The 22,144-nt window shown below is 44.3% G+C and overlaps 1 protein-coding gene across 2 annotated transcripts in view; it reads right to left on the reverse strand.

Moving 5' to 3' along the window:
- Positions 1-22,144, reverse strand: part of LOC306825012 (pleckstrin homology domain-containing family A member 7-like) — a 109,137-nt gene that overhangs the window by 23,065 nt on the left and 63,928 nt on the right. For both annotated transcript variants that reach the window (XM_079345485.1, XM_079345484.1), the window contains exons 5-8: positions 14,481-14,598; positions 8,759-8,863; positions 7,194-7,266; positions 3,139-3,239 (exon numbers count right to left, since the gene is read on the reverse strand). In XM_079345485.1, the coding sequence (XP_079201611.1) occupies positions 3,139-3,239; positions 7,194-7,266; positions 8,759-8,863; positions 14,481-14,598 (397 nt within the window). The remainder of the gene's footprint in view (positions 1-3,138; positions 3,240-7,193; positions 7,267-8,758; positions 8,864-14,480; positions 14,599-22,144) is intronic.

Below are 22,144 nucleotides of genomic sequence, written 5' to 3' on the forward strand. Positions count from 1 at the left end.
TGTCTGCTTTAAGACAAATATTCAGTGTTCAGAAATCCTGTTAGGAAGGTAGAACACTTCTGTTTCCTCATTAAGCTGCTGCTGGAAGTGTGGGGCAGCAAATCCTCCACCCACAGTGAAACGCGTCCTGCAGCTTTCCGGACGTCGTTTTTTTTCCACTCCTTTCATTTCTGAAACAGCAGAGTGAGGCGGCTCCAAATGACAAAACTGAAGTCTTTCTCCACGCCGTCAAGTGAACTGCATGCTGGGACAGTAGATGTGACAGATGGAGGAGACGGCACAAAGATAAGCCCCACGCCAGAAAAGCAAAATACAAAGATTCATAACAGGATAACGAGGATGAGGAGAGGGAGAGAGAGAGAGAGAGAGAGAGAGAGAGAGAGACAAGAGGGCGAGTTAAAAACGAACGTAAGGAACAGCACAACCACATCAGCCACAAAGACGTGTTATTCTCAACAACAACAAAAAAAAACATGCATCAAAAACCAACAAGGGAATATACAAGAGCGTCTGTATATTCATGTTTGGACCCAAAGAAGCCACGCCCACAACAAGGATTAATCACGATTACACGTGGCAACATGAGAGCACATGGAAGGGTAGAGTACCTATTTATATGGGAGGACTGTCACTGGACGACGCGACACACTCACAGGGAGGGGAGGAAGTCCCGGTCGGGCAGCCAACCAATCAGAACAAGAGAGGGAAGAGGATTCCATGAAGAGGTGTTGGAGAGGTTTAAATTGTGGGTTAATGTTTTTTGGGGGGTTTTTTGGTCAATTTGGTCGTCAACAAGGTGCAGGATTCCTCCACTTACTAAACCCAACTTATAAACCCAACTAGATCTGCTGCTCAGGATTACAGAGATTGGAGTGAATTTGAAGATGATAAAGGTTAAAAAACACCTCGGAGGTCTTCTTCACCTCTGCATGGAGGTGAGAACTCAAACACATGAAGCTGCTGTTTCTTTAAAACATTTAACCCCTTGATGCCTGAATTGGTTTTTTACATGTTTCTGCTTTTAAGCAGATGCTAAATGAAGTTGAGAATGTTTATTTGAAAACAGCACATGAATAGATATTACATAAAAACAGCACATTAAGTGGATGTTGTTCTGTCTCTGACTGGTCCTGTGACAAACTTGCAAAAGGTTCCTGGGTTTGTATTGAAAGTGCATCAACCGGCAGTGGAGGAATACGGACGCTATTATGGCTGCATATGGAGCGGAAGCGGTTTGATGCAAATTGGCGACAACAGGCGTCGAGGAGTTAAATGGAGGTAAAAAAAAAAAAAAAAGAGAGCTTAAAGTTAATAACTCATGAACTTGAATTTCCCTCAGGATCAATAAAGTATCTATCTATCTATCTATCTATCTATCTATCTATCTATCTATCTATCTATCTATCTATCTATCTATCTATCGTCGAAGGGAATATTCCATATAAAGGAGGAGGTAGGAAGGCTGATAACCTGCACGTGTAGTGATTTATGTCGTGATCGCACCAGAGTTGAAATCTTCATTGCATGCAGAGCTCCCGACAGGAACGACAACATAGAGATCATCATTTATTCTATGCATTGCCAAATGTTTTACCTGGACCTTTGGGTCTTCAATAAAGTTTGAATTAAATGTATAGATATAGTGGATTTCTGCACCAGTTAAAACTCTTTTTAGCTTTTTCTATCAAACTAAAACAACTAAATCAAACATGACTTTGAACTGACGAGGAGAGCTAAACGCGCCCTGACGACCTTGTGCATATATGTGATTTTCCTGTTTCATCCAATGAATAAAGAGGAATCACTAAGTGATAGTAAACCGTGCTTCGTGCAGAGCGGTGCCTCAGGGAACAGAGAAGCGTCATTCCTTTTCCGGAGGATTCTGCCCGTCTCAATGAAGACACTGACAGACATTCAGTGGTGGTCGACGTCCCTGCAACAGGTGCAACAGAGTGCTGCACAAAGCTACGTGGAGGCTGCGCGGCTGAGTGAGGAGAGGAAAGACAGTCGTGGTAAAGGATTGGTTTTATTAACAGCTACTTCAAATGAAGCTTTCAATCCTTTCTTGCACTTTTAAGAGGCTCCGGCTGACAGGTGATTTTAGTCTGACGGAGCTGAAGAGTTCATTTTGTAACAGCCACAAAGAAATGACTTTTGTTAAAGCCGAAGAAGTGATGAACATTGAAGTTAACAATCCAGATCAGGAAGACGTGGCTGGATGTTACTGTGAGTTCTGCTTAACATACAACAGGAGTCGGAGTTGAGCGGCGTTTTCTAGAGTGTGTCGGGGCTCGACGCAGAAGTCAATCAGGGCGCCCTCGAACCATCACCATCATGTCTGCCAGTGTTACGATTACTCCTCTTTCCTTCTCCTCTCCTTTAGACAGATAATTCATTCTTTCACGCCGAGCAGGGCAACGACAGTGAGAGCTACAGGGCCCTGTTGCGTGTGCATCGCGTGTGCGCTCCGGTCCATTACTGCTCCGTGCACCTTCAACAACCACCGGCTGTATTCTCTGTGTGCAGCGTGTAAACATAATGTCATGGTTCTGCAGCCTACGGACTGCTGGAGCTGAGACGCAGCAGAGCGGAGCCTGAAACCAGCTCAGCATCCGCGTTGGACCGAACACGCGTCTGGTGGAATTTAAGCTAAAGCCTTTAAAGGTGTGAGGAGAATCCACTGCTCTGTGTATATAACGTCAGCTTGAAAAGAAAGAATCCTGCACACTACTCTCGCTCGGCGTCACCAGTTTGTGAGAAGAAATCAGAAGCTTCCAGAGTCGTGTTAGTTTAAGAGTGAGGAGCAGTGTGCAGGAGGTTTATATGAGTTAAACCTGAGCTGAAATCTGAGGGTCAAAGGTCATCAGGATCACATAAACTAAAGCTTTCAGTAAACACCTTGTACTCTTACCTATCGTTGCACCTTTTTTTTTTTTTTTTTGAACCGGCTTGAAAAGAAATATTCCTACTGATAGGTTTCAAAAATAAAATGCACATTTCAACTCATTTGAAATACTCCATGCAACTCCAATCATCAAACTGGAACACGCTCTCGAAACTAAAACAATAAATGAGGGGGGAGAAACATTAGAGAGAGAGATAAAACATGTGAGGAGGACGCAGAACAGAGAGGCTTACCTTGAAGGCATACTTGCGGCTGATGTGGTCTTCAGGTCCCACGGCTGAAATGACATAGCTGGGCAGAGGGATACTGCCGAGCACCGACTCCTCTCTACTGTCTGGAGAGAGAGAGAGAGAGAGAGAGAGAGAGAGAGAGAGAGAGCGAGACAGAGAGAGAGAGAGAAGTGGAGAGAAAGAGAGAGAGAGAGAGGTGAGAAAATGAGCGAGGGAGAGAGATATGGAGGAAAGGAAAAAAACAAGAGAATAAATATCACTCGTCACCCTCTAATTTCATCACTGACTGCCACCAGTATCTTGACACTGACACACTCTCTCACACACACACACACTCACACACACTCTCTCACACACACACACACACACACACACACACACACAGAGAAACACTCACGTGGTGTCATTCACACCAGAGTGTTGTGACAAACAGTAACTGACCACTCTGGTGTCACAGAGCTAAAGCTGGCAGTCAGTCACCATTCCTCTGTGTGTCCCCCCATCCTGTTTACTACCCAGATCATCAAACACACACACACACACACACTTTCTATATTTATAAGGACCCTCGCTGACATAATGCAGACCTCAACCTTCGACCTAAAGTCTTAACTCTCTATCAGCTCTTGAAGGATGTAAAGAATCTCTTCCACTCTTTAATTCCACACATTATTGAGGACGTTTGTCCATCGTTGTCTTCATGAAACGTCATCAAGAGTTCCTGAATATTCCCTGCTGCGTTGGCTCGCCCCGACTTCATGCGACTTCATTTTACTAAAAAGTCCAGAGCTGAAAAGTGTCTCCACTGTCGTTTGTACGTGCTCCTGAACATGTCAGGAAATAAATAACCTTATACAACCTAAATCATTTTTTTCTTCTCTGCTTGATTTTTTTTTTTGTTTCTTGTGATCTTTTTGTTAAATAGTGCATTTTTTATTTGTTTTATTCCTTCATATTTCAAGTCTTTTAAGTACAGTAAATGTTTTGAGAAGTGTCATACAAAAACACCCTCAACCTTAAACTGTGACTGGTCCTCACAAAGATAGAAAACAAACACAAACACAGCCATGCAACTATTCATGTCAGGTAGTTATTACTTCTCTCGACAAATAATTATCCACAGAGCATGAGTGTGTGTGTGTGTGTGTGTGTGTGTGTGTGTATCACCACATCATAAAATGCAGCAATTGCGTGACACTGTGTGTGTGTGTGTGTGACACCTGCTCTCGTGCGTGTGTGTGTGTCTGTTTGTCTGAGAGGTGATAAGGTGGCGCTGTGGATTAAAGGGGTAATGCGGTGAAAATAGTTGAAGGACACTTGGAGGAGACATTCCCTGCATGGTGGGCGAGACGCTGAGGTCTTTTTTATCTGCTCCGTCCCGTCTGTCACACACTCACTCTGAGCTGATAACATCCAGACAGTGTTTGTCCCTCTGTTCTGTCCAACCCTGAGCTCTCCTCAGGGCGGACAGACCAGGAGACAAACCTATGATGTTGCTCTTAATAAATAAAAGACCAGGTCAGGAAATAAGATGGAGAAACAAAAGGATTGCAAGCTGACGTTCATGCAGGGAAAGTCAAGTGTTTATCTGCATATCTTTAAAATTCCTTTGAACTAACCTGTAGATTAAAGGTACTTTATTTTATGCTCCAGGACAATGTTGTGTTTGCTTCCTGGTTTAAAAGTGTAACATGTACACATTTAACACTAGGACGTATGTCCATCGATCCAGATTAAATAAAAATGGACTGTACTTTTTTTAGGGGAAATCTTGGATATTTCCAACATTTATCAAAGCCAGAGGAATGATCGTTGTGTAACCACTTTAAACAGCCATGAGCATTTTGACCTACTACAACTACAAACTTCTTTGAAGAAAAAAAAAAACAATGTACGCTTCCTCCCTGAACATTTCCCCTCCAGCAGCAGCTCCCGCTTCCTTACGCAGCTGTCTTTGACGTTACATCCGGTGTTTCCATGGCAACGATAAACATGTCGTGTTTGTCATGACCGACGCCGCTACAAGACACGTCCCGTTATAACTACGGAAGTAAGGACTTCTCTGGCTTTGATAACGGTTAGAAATATTTGAGCTGATGTAATTACTCAATAGAAATATACACAACACATGTTTACTTCATTTTTAATATATATATATATATATATATATATATATATATATACCTGTGACAACAGGTATATATATGGACACATCAGGCTGCTGAAACTCGTAAACTTTATGCAGAGAATAAACACAGAGTGTCACCTCCATCGCCCTGACAGAAAACATCCACACAGATAAAGGGAATAAAACAAAGCTGGGGGGGTGCAGAGCCCTGAGATAGAGGGAAGTGGTGCAGAGACAGATCAAGAGTGTTCATGTTGAGAGGAGGAACCTTTGAACTTGGGACGCGGACAGAAAGAATAGAGGGAGGGGAGGACAGAGAATTGATTCCCCTTCTGCAGTGGAGGCGGCGAGGCAGAGGAGTGTGTCCCTAAAGGTTGTCTTCAGAGTATGGAGATGAAAAGAGAAAGGCGTGGAGGGCCAGATAAAGACAGCCGGAGGATGGAGGCTGATGGGGAGGGAGGGGTGTGTGTGTGTGTCTGAGCTGGAACACAGTGAGAGGTCAGATTTATGTCCTCCATGATTGAATCACCGGCTGGTTTGTCAGCTGCAGTTTCCTTCAAATGTAACATCACTTCATATTTTCTCCACTCTGTCCAAACCTTTGACATTGAAAGCTGTCATTTTGACTCTAAATGTAGTCAGTGTACCTGTATGGTACATGCTACAGTATATACTGGAGTCCACTTGTTTTTAATGACGAAACAAAAAGACTGTTTTTCAGCAGACGGGATAAAATACGCTTGAATGATTTCTCCTTTTTTCCTCACGTTCCTGTTGACCAAACTTCCTCGCCACTGAGGTGGAGGTCGGAGCAGGTCACACATGAATGAGGACACCGAGATTCAGTCCCAAAGAGGGACCACATGAGGGCTTGTTTTCGTCCCTGCGTCTACATTTAGACGTCCATATGTCTTCACAGTGAAGTGAGCTGCACTGAACTTAATGTAATGAGATCTGAGACGCTGAATGACACAGGAAACAGATGAGTGAAGAGACGAGGAGCGCGAGGACAACATCAGGACACACACATTCAAAACTTGAGCTAAACCAGCTCTGTTATTTTGACACCGACTGACAGACTTTTCTCCTTTTTATCAGAATTACACGATTCAGAATTTACCAACACTACATTATAAAATATGTTTAGCAGGGAGTTTATGTTGTGGGATTGGAAGGAGCCTGAAGCTGCTGCTGCTGCTGCTGGAAGTTTTAAAGTCAGAAGCCAGCCGTCAGCAGAGGCAGCCGTGGCGTCAGGTGAGAGAAAGACGCCGACAGCAAAGTCTGTGCAAGATATCTGTGGACTGAGAAATGTGCTCTGTGTCACACAGGGATAAAAACAAAAGCAACACACATATCAGCGAGTTAACGAAGTGCACTTCCAGGTTTTTTGATTTAAAGTTTATCTTACATTGGACAAACCAGACGCATTGATTTGAGTGTTTTAGCACATGTGCTAACGTGTCCACAGACGGCTTTTGAAAGGATAAATCAAGTTCTGATTTCACACAGTTTTTAGTCTTTTTGGTATTTTCTGGCGATGTCTCTTACATGCCTTGAGTAACCAAGAAGAAAGTGACTTACCACCAGTGATTTTGTAAGAACTTATTTCTACATAAATTAAAGGTTTGTGGCAGCAAATGTCTCTCAGTCCCCGCTGAGACACCAGCAGAATGAACTGCAGTCTCACACAGAAGCCCAACATGAACAAAGCTGCAAGAACTGGATGTTTCTTAAATGTGTTGATTTAGTAATCAGGAGGTAGCAAGTGTGAGGAGGCGTTTGTGTTTACATGTCGGTGGTTAGGGTTATTTGATGAATGTTAATTGATCGAGAAGTTTGCATTACAAAGAGGCAGGAGGTGGAATATTTAGGAAAACGGGGGTCTTGTTGATGTTCCAACGAGAAACGTTGAGCCTGAACTCGTCCTCACCTTTGTAGTAGAAGAGACAGAAATCAGCCAAGACGAACCACTTCCTCTTCCAGAGACGCATCCCAGAGCTGTCCTGCAGAGAGACAGACGGGTAACAAATGTGCAAGCGTTAAACGGATGGATTATCAGACAGGAACATTTAAAGGTTTCAAACACAGCTGAGAGTGAGAGAGGGAAAAAAGAACAGATCTAATGAAAGAAAGAAAGAGTGAGGTCGGTACGAGCACAGATAAAAGGAGCAAACAGGAACGAGAGAGAGGAAAAGGGTGCGATCATTCGTCCTCGTTGGTCGGCTCGCTGGGTCTGCCACGGCTGTTTTGTCTCTTTATGAGGAGAGGAGAAAGTGAAGGGATGAAATCAGCCTCCAACGCGGAAATAAAATCCTTCTTTGGCTTAAAGTGTTTGTCGTTACAACTAGGTCATCGTGTGAGGCTGATAGTGTGTGACATAAAGTCTGATCTCCACGTATATGTGCATCTGCCCGCATTTAGAGCATTTTTCCTCATTAAAATATAATTGCACTGCACATGAGCATGAGCATTGAATTGTGTGTGCATCGCCGTGCACGCCTCTGTGTGTGTGTGTGTGTGTGTGTGTGTGTGTGTGTGGTCATTAAAACATAATTGCCTCCCACTAACATCACTCACTGTTTGTCTTGTACCGAGGCCAAGTGTTCTCAGTGAGACGACGCCAGCTACAGATATTTTAAGTATGACTTCAGATGCAAATAGCGGCTCCAGTAATAGTTTGTCTGTGATCAACAGCAGGTGCTCTGCAGAGCCGAAGAAAAACAATGAATCAAGAGGAAACTAAAAGTGGGCCAGTGGAGGAAATGTTACAGGAGTGTGCAGGCCGGAGCTCATCGCTGAAGTGAATTAAAGAGACACAAACACAAACTGTCTGTTAAGCCTGATCAATCCCTTTATAATCCATGGTGAGAAAGTGTAGCTTAGCTTCCTGCAATTATCCAGCTAACTGTTTTCTTTTTGTCGACTGCACTCACAGCGCTTTAACTTCTGGAACCGCACCGTGCTCTTCAATGTCACGTCTTCAAGGCTACGAGAGCTGCTGCTGATGCCAGGGCAGCAGAGCCCAGCTGCAATGAGCGCCTGTAAGAAGCGCTCTGAAACTAAAGTCGTGGGCGCTGCCACTGAAATATGACTGGAGCTTTAATTCTTCCATTATAATCGCTCCAACCTGATGTGTTAGTGCAAACACATACCGTCCCCATAGCTTTCACTTCTTGTAATTCACTGAATTTTCACTTCCTCATAGTAACACATCAAACCGAAATAGCTTGCCGCTGGAATCAAGGTCTATGTGTCAACTCTAAATTGGATTTTTTTTTTTTACACCTGTCATCTTCTTTTCTTTTCATTTTTTTTTTTTACACCTGTCATTTTTTTTTTTTTTTTTTTTTTTTCTTCAGAAATCAGAAAACACGGTTGACTCAGAAAATTTAAAATTCATTCGAGAACAAAATTAACATCACCCTGAAAACCATGTGGAAATGTTTGGCAGCAAAAGCAAGATAAGAGTGTGTGTGTGTGTGTGTGTGTCCTTACCTGTTTGTAGAGCCACCCTCGGACCACCACAGGGACATTTGGATTCCTTTTAATGGCCTGATCTCTCTTCCCAAAGCTGTGCACCTTGCTGCTGGAGCGAGAGCCCTGAAACACACACACACACATTTAAAAGGCTTTAATGAGACGTAGGAAGCCACAATCAATGTCCTTAGCGGTTAGCGGTAATGTTACGAAACAGTATCTACAGAATGTTAAATTACACACACACACACACACAGATAATTTAAATCTGTTGGGTGCTGCTTTATTATCAGATTGTATGTTAATTAGCGAGTTTCTCAGTTTGTTTTTACGCCTCTAATCAGCTCGGCAGCTAAGTTGTACAGCAAATTGTTGCAGCTCATCATCATTAGCATTTGGTTAATTCAATAACACCAATGGCACCAAAGATCCTTTTTAAAAGCCTTTAATGAGAACATTTATGCAGAACTGTAGGGCTGCAACAGAGAGCCAGACTGATCCGTGTGCCAGAGTAACTCACATCTGTGCGCACACTGTGCCTCATCAGACCATTCAGTCTGATTTTAAACATCACTGAATAGACTTTCACCCACACCATTAGTCAACCTTTTTTTTTTTTTTTTTTTTTTCCAGGAACCTCTCTTTCTGCCCAAGTTGTTACATAATTAGAGCCATTATGTGAGCGCAGACAATTTTCCACTGGACCTCCATTACGCTGTCAGCCAGGGTTTCCATGGCATTTGTCAGGAATCGACAAAGCCTCTGAAGCCAGTCAGGCAGGAGGTTAGAAGAGTGGGTTTGTGACCTGCAGGTTGCTGGTGTGGCTGCCAGATCGACCAACACCTGCTGGATCTGTGAGTGAACCTGAACAGTCACCATCAGCGAGAGTAAGACATGAACTCTAAATTCATTTTCCGTCTGACTTCATGAATATAGAAAGCGAAGGTGAAGATAAATGGCTGCTCTGGGTTGTTCCAGGCTGGAGGTTTTGCACACACAAGATCCAAACTGTCACTTCTTTATTGACCTATTACTGAGAAGCTATTGAGCCTTTTCAGCCTAAAACAACCCATTCAATACCATTCAACAAAACAAGTTTCATATTCCTCCGTCTTCTGCTTGCTCCACAAACAGACTGTTTGGAGATTTTCCCTTCATGACATCACAAAGGGCAGTAGCCCCTCCCCCAGGTGGGTGACCCTCCCACAGCTAGGTGTTTGTTCTGCCCTCTGAGTCTGCCTTCTCACCGTAAACAATAGGACATGGAGCCAGAAAGCAGCGAGTACACCCGAGCTCTTCCAGAGAGGGGGCGTGGTCAGACACAGCTCATTTACATATTTAAAGCTACAGGCACAGAAACAGCCTGTTCTGAGCAGGGCTGAAATAGAGGGATTTATAGACAGGATCAAATACAGTATCAGAGTGGATTTATAACAACACACTTCACACACATGTTGAAGAGGAGCTCTGAGACTTACTACAAACAGTATATTTATGTGACCTTTAAAGACCTTTAAATTCTGTGAGCTAAAAAGTGGTTACATGCAAATGTTAGAATTTGTCTACTGAAAGCTAAGGGATTAAAAATCACACACTGCCACCTCCTCGCCTCTGTTACGTTTCTGTTACTATCTGCATCAGCAGGTCAGAAGCGGGATGACGTCACACCACCTCTGTGCTTCTGTGCATTACGCAGAAGAGGTGTAACATAGGCGTAAATATCTGAACTGCAGTGTGTAAAGGGCTAATATAATCAAAACTAATACTTAGATCCAGCCACCTCATGGCTAATGTTAGCAGTGGATTTAAAGCTCCAGACACTGATGCTCTAGCAGTTTGGTCCCGTAGTAACTTTGTGCTCAAAACAGCTCGTTCCATTATCGAGCAGTGATTCCATTTTGGGGTTTTATTAAACATTTTGGGTCGTTGTTACATTTCGGGCTCTAACCTCACCAAATGAGCCTGAGCGATTGTTTGATTTGAAGTCAGACAGATTGATGGACTCAAAGTACGTCTCTGCTGAAAATTGCAGCTCCAAAAGTATTTCAGCTTTCACAGATGAGCGAACAGAAAACGGTCCTGGAAATGCAACATTTTATTCTCTGTAACCCATTTGTTAATCTCTTGAACTCCAATTTTCTCACCTTCTAGTGAAAAACTGAATTCATGCAGGGAAGCCTCTGGGTGTTATACACGTAGCACTGGCAGTATGCCCATTGAGATGTACTTCACCAGCTGTATTTACATTATACAACATATGAGGCTCTGATGTCGACTCATCCTGACTTGAACACGTGGTGCCGGGAGTCCTGATGTTATTGCCATGTGCCTTTTGTAAGCCTGCAAACCCTCTTACACGCTGCATGCACATATTCATGAAATCTCATTACAGCACCATGTACTCCGACGCCTCAGAAGAAAGACTGCATCCCTACAGTATTCACACACACACGTCTCCGTCACACCGTTACTGTATAGAAGATAAAGTGTGATGGCTGCAGGACTGTAAACGCAGACTGGCAGCAGCTCTGGGAGGCGTCCACAGCTGGAAACGAGCCCCCCCCCGCCGCTAATTAGAGGGAAGCTGGCTGGCCAAGCATGATGCAAAGACACAGAGCGGCTCAAACACTGTCACATTCACGTCTCTCATCAGTAAATATATACTCAGTGTGTGTCCATGCATGTGTGTCTCTGCCTGCAGATATGTGTGTGTGTGTGTGTGTGAGAGAGAGATACAGTGGACTATTTTTAGGCTGGAGGTAATTGTGTGGAAAAGGCTGCGGTCCCTGCTGCAAAGGAGAAGCACTCTGTCTTGTAGGTGAGTGACTCAGCATGCAGAGCAGCTTCTGTTAATGGAAACCTGAAAAGCCAACTGAGCCCGGTCTGAGAGCCGGAGGTCGCCGGATCAATTCCCTCACCGGGGCGACAATTACCAAGGAGGGCGGGATAATTAAACGGGAGAAGTGCTTTCCCCTCCCTCGTCTCGTTTGGGCGTACTCACACAATACACACACCATCCTACCCTGCAGTCGCTCTCGCTACCGCTCCGAGTGCATGAAGTCGTCATGATGAAGATTAATGTGCAAACACATCGCACATCTATCTTTCCTAATTTATCATATCAATAATTGTCTATTCTGTATTAAGTCTCTCCTGATCGAAACAGGTCTTTCAGGTTAAGCTGGAAACAGAAAAGTAGAAACAGACGTGGCCTTTCGTTGAACTCCCGAATCAGATTTGACATCATTTACATGAATCTGAAACAAGTTTCAAGAATTGAACAGGGAAATAATGAGGCACAAGAAATGACAGGAACTCCTAAATGAATCCCAAAGAAGTTGAGCTGCCGAGTTATGATGACAACATCACGACATGCATCCAGCAGACAGAACGCACACACGCCGAGGAGACAAGTGAGCGGGCCGTGGGAGACACGTGTCTCGTCTCTGAGTTTGTGAGACGCAGAAAAAGGACGTGACTTATTTCAAAATGTGGACTCGTGTCTTGATGGTGGCGTGTTGTGCGAACGGGACCCGTGACTCAGCTCTCCTCTGAGGAACCATCTTTTGTCAAGACTTTTTCCGAGTTGGCTGGCGGGGCTGATGAGCCGAAGCACCTGGGAGGGCGGGCGGCGGGCCGGGGGGGGGGGGGGAAGAGGGGGGGCAGGGGCGAGGAAAAGGCGGCGGGCTGTCATGATGGATGCCCTGTCATCTCTGTGCGGCGCCCGATGACACATGTTCAATCTCAGTCCCGAGGCACCTGTTGATGGGGCAGGATGAGATTTCACGCCACTGCAGAGCTGCGGCTGTGTGTGTGGAACTTTCAAAGTAAAAGCATGTTTGCATCCAAAGTTCAGCTAAAGACAGTACAACAATTCAAAATAAAAGCATGACAAGAGCTGTTTCTAAATGCTAAATATTTGGATTTTAAACATGTGGATAGTTGTGAATTTAAATTCTACAATTAATTAAAACTAAATGAAGTGATGCCAGACTGCCAGTAATCTGTCTCCGCTGATTTCTCCCCGGGCTATGTTATTGCTATGCTATGCAAAATATCATAGCATACCAGTCCGTCACTGGTTGAAGTCCCAGCAGGAAGCAGGTATGGACTTGGTTTAGGTTAATGAAGAGGTGTGAGTTCACTCTGTCCCATTAACTGATGTCTCAAGGTGACTGCATCATCAATAATAAAGCCAGTGATAAAACTGCTTTCCTCCTCAGGGATTAATGAAGCGTTAAAACAGATCACAGAGAAATGTGACAACAGGAGGAAACTAAGATGAATCTTATTAGAGATGCTTCAATGAAGTCCATAATTGTGGCGGAAACAGCACAATGTCTGCATCAGCGTCTGAAGGACAAGCAAGACACACGAGAGGAAAAGTGAAGAAAAAGAAATGTGTGATTGTTATTCTTCGCGCGTCTCCCCCACAGTGCTTCTTATTCTAAGCTAGATATGAGCAGTTTGACATGATCACTATTATTATAGAATTCACCGTGAAGACCTCCAGGTGGGATCGACCTCAGGAGGGAGAAATGGAGCTGATGCACAAGTATCAAAAAATGTAAAATACATCAAGTGGCCACTTGAGGCGCTCCAGTAGTGAGTCGATCCTCATCAGGCCAAAAGTCCAACTCGACATCGAGAGAACATGAGAAAAGAAGGCCTGCTTTGGTTACTATGGACCATTTCCCTTTATTCATGACAACAAGTGATGAGACCTCAACTCAGATCCAGATCCAGATCCACAGGGAGCCCAGTGGACCGTGTGTGGCCCCATGTACTGAGTGGACGGCCCGGTTCAGGTCCGATCTGTGGCTTCCTCTGTACTGATATTCTATCTCTCTCTCTCTCTCCCTCTCTCTCTCCCTCTCTCTCTCTCTCTCTCTCTCTCTCTCCCTCTCTCCCCCCCCCCCTCTCTCTCTCTCCCCCCCTCTCTCTCTCCCTCTCCCCCTCTCTCTCCCCCCCTCTCTCTCCCCCTCTCCCCTCTCTCTTTTTCTCTCTCTCTCTCCCCCCTCTCTCTCTCTCTCTTTCTCTCTCTCTCTCTCCCCCCCCCCTCTCTCTCTCTAAGAAAGAAACCTCTGATAAGAATTTAAAAGCTCAGGATTGATGTGACTTTAGTCTCTTCTTCTTTTTCAAACAAGATCAAAAACTGTTTGACCTGTAAAAGTTTTACATCCAGCTCGCCCAACGCTTCTGAAGATCATTGAACAAACAGTTTTGTTGCTTTTTTTTTTTTTTAAAGACGTATTGTGGGGGGGTTTTTATGCCTGAGACAGGACAGGTGAGAGAGTCACTAATCAGGGACAGAGAGAGAGAGAGAGAGAGAGAGAGAGAGAGAGAGAGAGGGACGACACGCTTTGAAGCTGCTGCAGCTGCTGAAGGAGCGGGAAAAATAACACGAGAGAACTTCATTCATTCTGTTGAAAATTAAATGACACGCTCGCCTCCTCATCACTGATTGTTCACCGATAAAACACTGATTCAGAAGAAAAACACATGAAAGGTTAATGTACAGCTGGATGGAGAAACGAGCAGAACACTGAGTGAAGCACTGCAGTGATTACATGGAGCAAAATGTATTCATGCACACACACACACACACACACACACACACACACACACACACACACACACACACACACACACACACACACACACACACACACACACACACACACACACACACACACACACACACACACACACACACACACACGCAGATAAACAGACGTACCTTGGAGGCAGGCGTGGTGTCCACCGTGGACGAGGTGATGGCAGTGGAGGCCTCGCTGACGGTGGTGCTGGACAGCTGATCGCCCACGTGTTTGGACATCATCCGAACACCCTGCGGCCTGGACAAAAGCACACACACACACACACACACACACACACACACACACTTTGTAGGTTCATTTATTATAACACACTTTATCTTGAAACAGCAGGACAGTCTATGAACAAACAAACCACCTCGGAGATGCACGTCAGATAATCAAACTGACCGATAAATCATCCAGCCGAGAAGCTTCGACCTGAAACTGAACACGAAGACGAAACGCTCGAGGAAAAGATATTTTATAAACACATGATGATCACTCCACTGGGATGTAAATGTTTGTGCATCACCACTTCTCCCTCTGGAGGTTGATGACGCTTGTTGTAACCTATGTAGCGCCCTCTGCTGGTGAAAGGGAACTGCTGGCGATGATACTCAAATGGCTGGTGAATAAATCTAATATCGGCTCGTATCTGCGATTAAAGAAGCCGAGTGTCACGTCGCTCATGAAGCTAACATGGCAGTTATGTCTTTGTGCTGTTATTATGACGTGCACTGTGGCAAACAGTGGGGACAATAAAGATTTGAATCTGATGCCTGTTTTCACTCTGACTGTATTTTTCAGATCTCGTGCACAAGTGTTGAGAATCAGCACGTGTGCTCAAACACGCCAACAATGCATCACGTTGGTCCAAAGTGATTATGATGTCCATGTTGAGTCCTCCATTATGTGTGAGAAGACGTTACAGTTAATGATCCACGCTCCTCTCTGAAGAGACAAACAACACGTCAGTCAAACACACGCTGCAGCACAACACATGCTCATACCGACTGCTCTGATTTCGCTCTGAACTCTTCCAGCACAGACTGTTCAAACGTGCTGCTCTGAAACATGAAAACACCTCGTCTCCTCTTCCTGCTCATGAAAGCTGTTGCATCACAAAGACGAGGAGAAGCAGCTCTCACAGGAGATCTGATTTATTTCTCAGTTCCGGGCCTGTTTCGTCCGTTACCATGGATACAGGTGAGCGTTAGGACTTTTAAGTTCATTAGTAGAGTTTAATATTTACAGCACAGCTCCACAGAGACGACACACAGCGAGTCCATGAAGAAGATTTGACAGACGAAATCAGGAGCACATTTCTGGACCTGGATGATCGATTTCACAGTTTTCAGCAGTATTGACTTTTTGTTTTGTCGTCTATAACTTCTGGATCAGCTGTTCCCCCGCACATACTAATCCTGCTATTAGAGGCCTTCATAACTCTGGACGAGCCTTTGATACAGAAGAACCAAAATCACCAAATGTGGAAAAAACGTTTGCAAAGCTTGAGACACATTTTTATGAAAAACTAAATAAAACACACTTTGATGAGCGATGAGGCAAATTAACAAACGACAGAATCAAGGCGGAAAGGGAACGTCGCAGATATGGAAGTGACCTTGAAGTGATGGAGTGAGCCGCGTACAGACTGACTTTAATGATTATGGTGATTGAAGGAGGTTCTGTCAGCTTCGTGAAACCCACCTGAGAAAGCAAACAAAGAGTCGACGACTCACTTGGATCACTTCCGGCTCGTTCTCTGTGTCTCTACGCTGGTCGACGTTTATCTTCTCAATCTATTTACCAAAATGTGAATCTGTCCCAAGCTTTGAGAATTTTGGTTTGCACTTCCCAGCCACCATACTTTTAGCATGAAGTGCTGAATAAGACTGCATGTTTAACAGAAAAGGAAAAGATGACGCAGCAGAAAGCTTCTCTTATCATGAAGAGAAAAGAGTCTCTCATGTGAGCTCAGACGCACGTTTAATCCTTCTCTTCTTATTTATAATCCTGGCAGATTAGCCAACAAAGCTGCAAACAAAGGTGTGAGGAATAAGCAGCATCACTTCACTGTGAGTGAATGATAACGTCTTAAAGATTGTCTCTGTGCGAGCTGACAGGCCCCGTTATCTCTGCTGTCTTTACCGTGCCGAGACAGACGAGACGCTCCACGCTGGATGTTTTATTGTCGGCGAGCTGACAGCAGGCGGAGCGTGCGTGTAAATCTGTCTGATTCGTCTCAGCAGAGAAAACACCGGCGACGCATGTGATGCATCCAAACTAATTAACAACAACAAGCCAGCGTGTTTCCTTACACGTTACACGAGGCCATGTTTGTTTGTCTCTGAGGCATCTCTACAGGCGGCTGTGGCTCTCCTAACTGGAAGGTTGGGGGTTCGATCCCCAGCTCCTTCAGACGCATGAAAATACAAAATACATCCAAAGTCTCGTCTGCTTGTGTCTAACTCCATCTATGTGAGCTGCCATCCTTTTGTTTTTCTGTTTGCCATCATAAGCACTCTCATACTGTAGCCTGCACTCCAACACTTCAATACACAGAGAGAGAGGAGAGAGAGAGAGAGAGAGAGAGAGAGAGAGAGAGAGAGACAGAGAGAGAGAGAGAGAGAGAGAGAGAGAGAGAGAGAGAGAGAGAGAGAGAGAGACAGAGAGAGAGAGAGAGAGACAGAGAGAGAGAGAGAGACAGAGAGAGAGAGAGAGACAGAGAGAGAGAGAGACATTAGCTCTCTCGCTGATGTCAGGAGAATTTCATGCAACATTTCTGAAAGGTCAGGAATGATAAAAATGTAAATGAGATGGATTTTGATCAAAGTTGGAGTCAAATAAAGTCTCCACAGGACGGAGTTCATTCGATGGTTTGATGGGACAAGAGAAAGTCGTTGTTCTGCGATGAGGAGCTCATGTAGGTGAGACATCAGGACACGTTGGGGCCAGTTCGTTCAAAAGGTGTAAAGACAGGATCAAACTGATCCAGGTACAGATTTCTAATCAGAGGAATTTAAACTACATACTTTGTCCAAAGGGGGCGCCACAAACACCCAAACTGAAATGATTCATCCTGCTGCAAAATATACACAAACAAAGTAATAACACATGCAGAGGTTTTATATGAATACAAACTGTTTGATATCTGACCGTGTCACAACTTGATTCTCCTTTAGTGTTTATTTGAACAGTTGACATAAATCAACAATCAGTCAGATGTAAATGTGCGAGTTAGCCGAGGGAGAGATTTTAAGATCCCATCCTGGAGGATATCTTCACTCTAAAGCAGCCCTCACTTTCTTTGTGCCTCTTCTGGGCTGATGATTTGGAAATATCAGGCTGCTATCTGGCATCGTGATTTGCAACCTTTTTTTTTTAAGGAAGTTGTCGAAGATAAAAGCAGCTGAAGAGCGAAAGACCAAGCCGAGCGTTTGTGACCTTGATGTGTGAGAATCAGCAGAGAGGGAAAAAAAGGAGCAGTAAAAATAAATCAAACAGAGCCTCAGATTCATGCCTGTAGGTTTTTCAAAAAAGCTGATAAGTTCGACCCGCTGCTCTCGCTGCAGTAAAGTAAACGTGGCTCTATTTTTCTGCCTGATATAAAGAAGAGATTCTGCTGCTCGTCCGTCACCTGACTCTCTATAGGAGCTCCATTCAGTCCAGAACAAAGACGGATCAGAAAGTCAGACTTAAGGGACTTCATTTGGCCTTTTTGGTCTCGCCACAGAAAGGTAGCGTCTCGCTATTCTGCGAACCAATCCATGTGTAACACAGATCACACAGGGCGAAGGAAACAGAGTTTAATTACTTTAAATGCCCAGAGAAAGACGAGGTCATCGCTGGTGAGTCTTTAAGAGACAAAAGACTGAAACAGAACAAGTTTAAGAGACACGATGAGGGAGGGAACAGGACTGAACGCAAACCGCCTGCTCCAAGAAATGTAGCAAACAAAGCGCTAACAGCTGCAGTTCTTCAAGTGTCCACTAGAGTGGTGCTCGAAAAGTGAGTCAGTTCCCAGAAGACCCCATATTGAAACGATGAAAGAGACGGAGACAGAGAGGATGGACTTGTCTCATGATTGGACGGTTTGACAGACTAGAGACACGTGGTGAAGAGGATTTTGGATAATATTAGAACTTCTACACTGCTTTGCTTTTTACTTTTATTCCCTTTTATCATCAAAGTTTTCATTGAGCGTGCCGACCAGTCGCTGATTAGCTCACTCAGTGATTCTCATCAAGCCTCCGACCTCGTCCAATCAGACTGCACTAATTGAATGGAGAGGACAGAGAGGAGAGAGAGAGAGAGCAAACAGGGCCGAGATAAAGCGATGGAGTCATTCCAGAGAGAGCACATGAAAGGAGCCCGTCACAGTCGGCTGCATGTTGTGCTGCAGCCTCATCAGTCTGGTGTCAATATTATCGCTCGAGGCTTTTTTTGGTTTTTATTAAAGACGCTGATTGAAAATCATCACACTAATGATTTATTCAATTTTATGCATGAGACAAAAAACAGGAGAGAGTAATAACTTTAAGTCTATTGGATTTGTTAACCCCTTTATCGAATTAATGTAAACTTGCTCACAGCTGTTTCACTGTTTTTTAGAGCTGCTATAACACCTGAATTTCCCCCATTGGGGGATCAATAAAGTTTATCCTTATCCTTTAGAAGTAATTTCTGCTGAACTAATAACAACAACAACAACAATAATAATAATAATAACAATAACAATAATAATAATAATAGTAATAACAGTCTATAATGGTATGTTTTCAGTCAAACTGTAGGCACACTAAGGGTGTTGTCACACGAGCGACCCGGGCCCGAAGCCGAGCACACCGGACCCCAGAGTCCAGTCCAACAGATCAGTGTGAACACTAACGTAGCACACCGTGCTTGGTTAGCGTCTGGGACACGAGTCACGCCTTCTCGAGTACGATCGACGGGAGATGTGAACGCAACCGCACGTCCTAAAAACCATTTGTTCTCGCCAATCATAATTTGACAGGCGATCAAAGGAAGTTAAAATGTTTCCACAAGTGTTTGTTTTAGTCAAAGCAATTATATTAAAAGTTTTTGCTACAGCAGGCTACTTGAACATTTCAATGCTTTCTGTGTAAAATGGACTGAACTAATGGGCTCCTGTATACTAAGTGCTTTATACTCTTCTGACCACTAAAAGCACTTGTACACGAGATGTCACATGAACCCATCACTGTTGATTCAGACACAACACGCTGGCCAAGCCATCAGGAGCTGTATGAGGTTTCACTGGAAGTTTCTTCAGGGTCCGTGTTGTTACGTTCTGTCAGCGCTGTGAACTCTCGACCCGCTCCGGTCAACGCTGGTGCTTCCACCGCACACGCCGCCATCTGTTTGAAGCGCCGCTCTGCTCAACACGCCAAGTCGATTTTTCAGCTGAGACCGTGTCAAGTGAAAGAAGCTGATCAAACCAGACAGGAAGTGAAAGCATATAGAGCATCCGACCAATTTCAAAATAAAACACAACGTATAGACTCCCGGTTGTGTATTCCAACATTTTGTCGACATTACGTGAAAATAGAGACTAAACACTTCAGAAGAGAACCCGGTGGGGTCGGCCACACGCAGTCAGACGGAGCAAAACCATGGCGTGGAGATCCAACGCTGGTGAGCATCCTGCCACAGCCGCCTAAAGACTGCAGGTTCATGTGCCCAGATATTACAGTCTTATCTTCTTCTGATCACCCTGTAGGAGTCATCCAGCGCCCAATCACTTCCACAACTTTAAATAATGATCATACAAACAGTCAGCTTCATAATGGAACACAGCCACATCGGGAGTCTCCATATAAAGTTTGCTTTTAAGCATCGCCAGTGGAGCCGCTTTGATTTAAGAGCTCCGCTTTAGGCCGCTCTGATTGTTGGAGCCGAGGATTCACTTCACTCTTATAAAACCACAGTTCATTTCTTCATTTCTTTTATCCGGTATGTCCACATGTGACGCTTTGATATTGCATGTTGTGTCACTGATTATTGTGATTAGTGATCAACCCACTCTTAAAGGCTCTGATGTGCAACAGCAGTCTTTATTGATTGGATGAAACACTTTTTGAATCCTCTGCTGTTAAACTCACAGTGTGTGAGTACAACCTCGATCAACACAATAAGAACAGATGAGGTTGAGTCTGACTCTCTGCCCCCCCCCCCCCAACTGTCGTCTGTGAGTCCCCAAACATTAGTGAAGTGCTGCACTGAATCACCGGAGCATCCTTCAAAAAAAAACACTTAACCGAGTGAAGGATGAATTCTGACTGATGAAAGGAAGGGATCGAGAAACGGCACCTCTTCTGGAAATCACTGCAGAACACAAAACTTAACCTCCAAAAATGCACCGGGCCGTTATTTCATCCCGCGGATCAAAGACAATCCTTTGAAGTCCCTTCAAACGCTGGATTCATAAAAATTAAGTGGAAAAGCTTTAAACTCACAACTCCATCATTAAAACATTCATGAAAACATGACACGCCGGCTGAAAAACAAAAACAGACAGAACACAATGACGGGCTTCTGAGGAAGCTTCCAGTCCACGTAAACAGAAGATTTTCCTTCTTCTGGTTTGACGATGAATTCATTTTGTTTGTGAGCTTGGCCTCCCTCGAGAGAAGTGACTCGATGCAACTAAAGCTGATCAACCAAGACTCCTTTCATCGTGTTTGGTCCAATTTTTTAACAAAAAAGAGAAAAGCTACAAAGAACGTTAAGACCGTGAAGAGCGGCTGTTTAGACCTAAAGGATATTAACCTCGCTCTGCGGCGCTGTCAGCAGGTCAAGTCTGAGGACGGAGGGCGGACATTGGCCGTTCAACGGTAGGAAGGCACCTTGCTTCTTGTATTGTTCCGTCCGTGGGAGGAAAAGGCGACCGTGTTGTGAACAATAATGGCGCAGAGGAGATTTCAGAAGAAAGAAAAAAGTAAATGTCGGGAAGATTCTGACATTTAAACGCAAGACTTTTCATCTGATTTAATGACACCTCTCACAAGAAAAGAAGGAAAGAATCACTTAAAAGACACTTTAAAACTCTGGAAACTCCAACAACAAGAGCTACACACACACACACACACACACACCTACACACACACATGCAGCTGCAATAATCAGAAATCAACAGCGCTGGCAGCCCACACAGCCACGGCTGACATTTAAATGCAGCCAGACTGTCTCAAAATCAGCCGACCAAAACATTCAGAAATGTTGTGATAAATTATCTGAGAGAAAAACAAAGGAGCGGTGTCCTCAAACAAAGAGGCGAGATCATTATTTCAGCCCTGACACGTTCTCAAACAAAAAATAAAAAATCCCAAATTTCACGTAAAATAAACAAAAAACTCTTTTAAAGATGATGCCAACAACACAGCGTCAGAAAACGTCCTCCCTTTCTCTCTGTATATCGGCTTTGTCACATCACTTCCTGTGATCCTCCTCCGTGATGCTGATGGAGAGAAATGATGTGCACGCCTTGAACTCCGCAGCAGAGCCTTTTTCTCCTTCACTAAATCCTCGTCTCTCTGAAGGTAAAGACGTAAAGTTGGTTTGCGCCTCTCCGCAGGAGTTCAATATGTTTGAGTTATTTATGAGTTCGCTGATGGGAACCAATCACATATCGTTGTACTAAAAGACGCACCTTCTAAAAACAACATTTAAACTAAGAGTTCAGATTGAGACACACTTTCTTCCTACAGCGTTCCCCCCCGGTGTCTGCTGCTGCCATGGCAACAGTCAACCAAAGCATCGCCAAGCTGGACCCCTGGCAAAG

This window comes from Symphodus melops (genome assembly GCF_947650265.1).
Source record: "Symphodus melops genome assembly, chromosome: 6".
NCBI classification, from domain to species: Eukaryota; Metazoa; Chordata; class Actinopteri; order Labriformes; family Labridae; genus Symphodus; species Symphodus melops.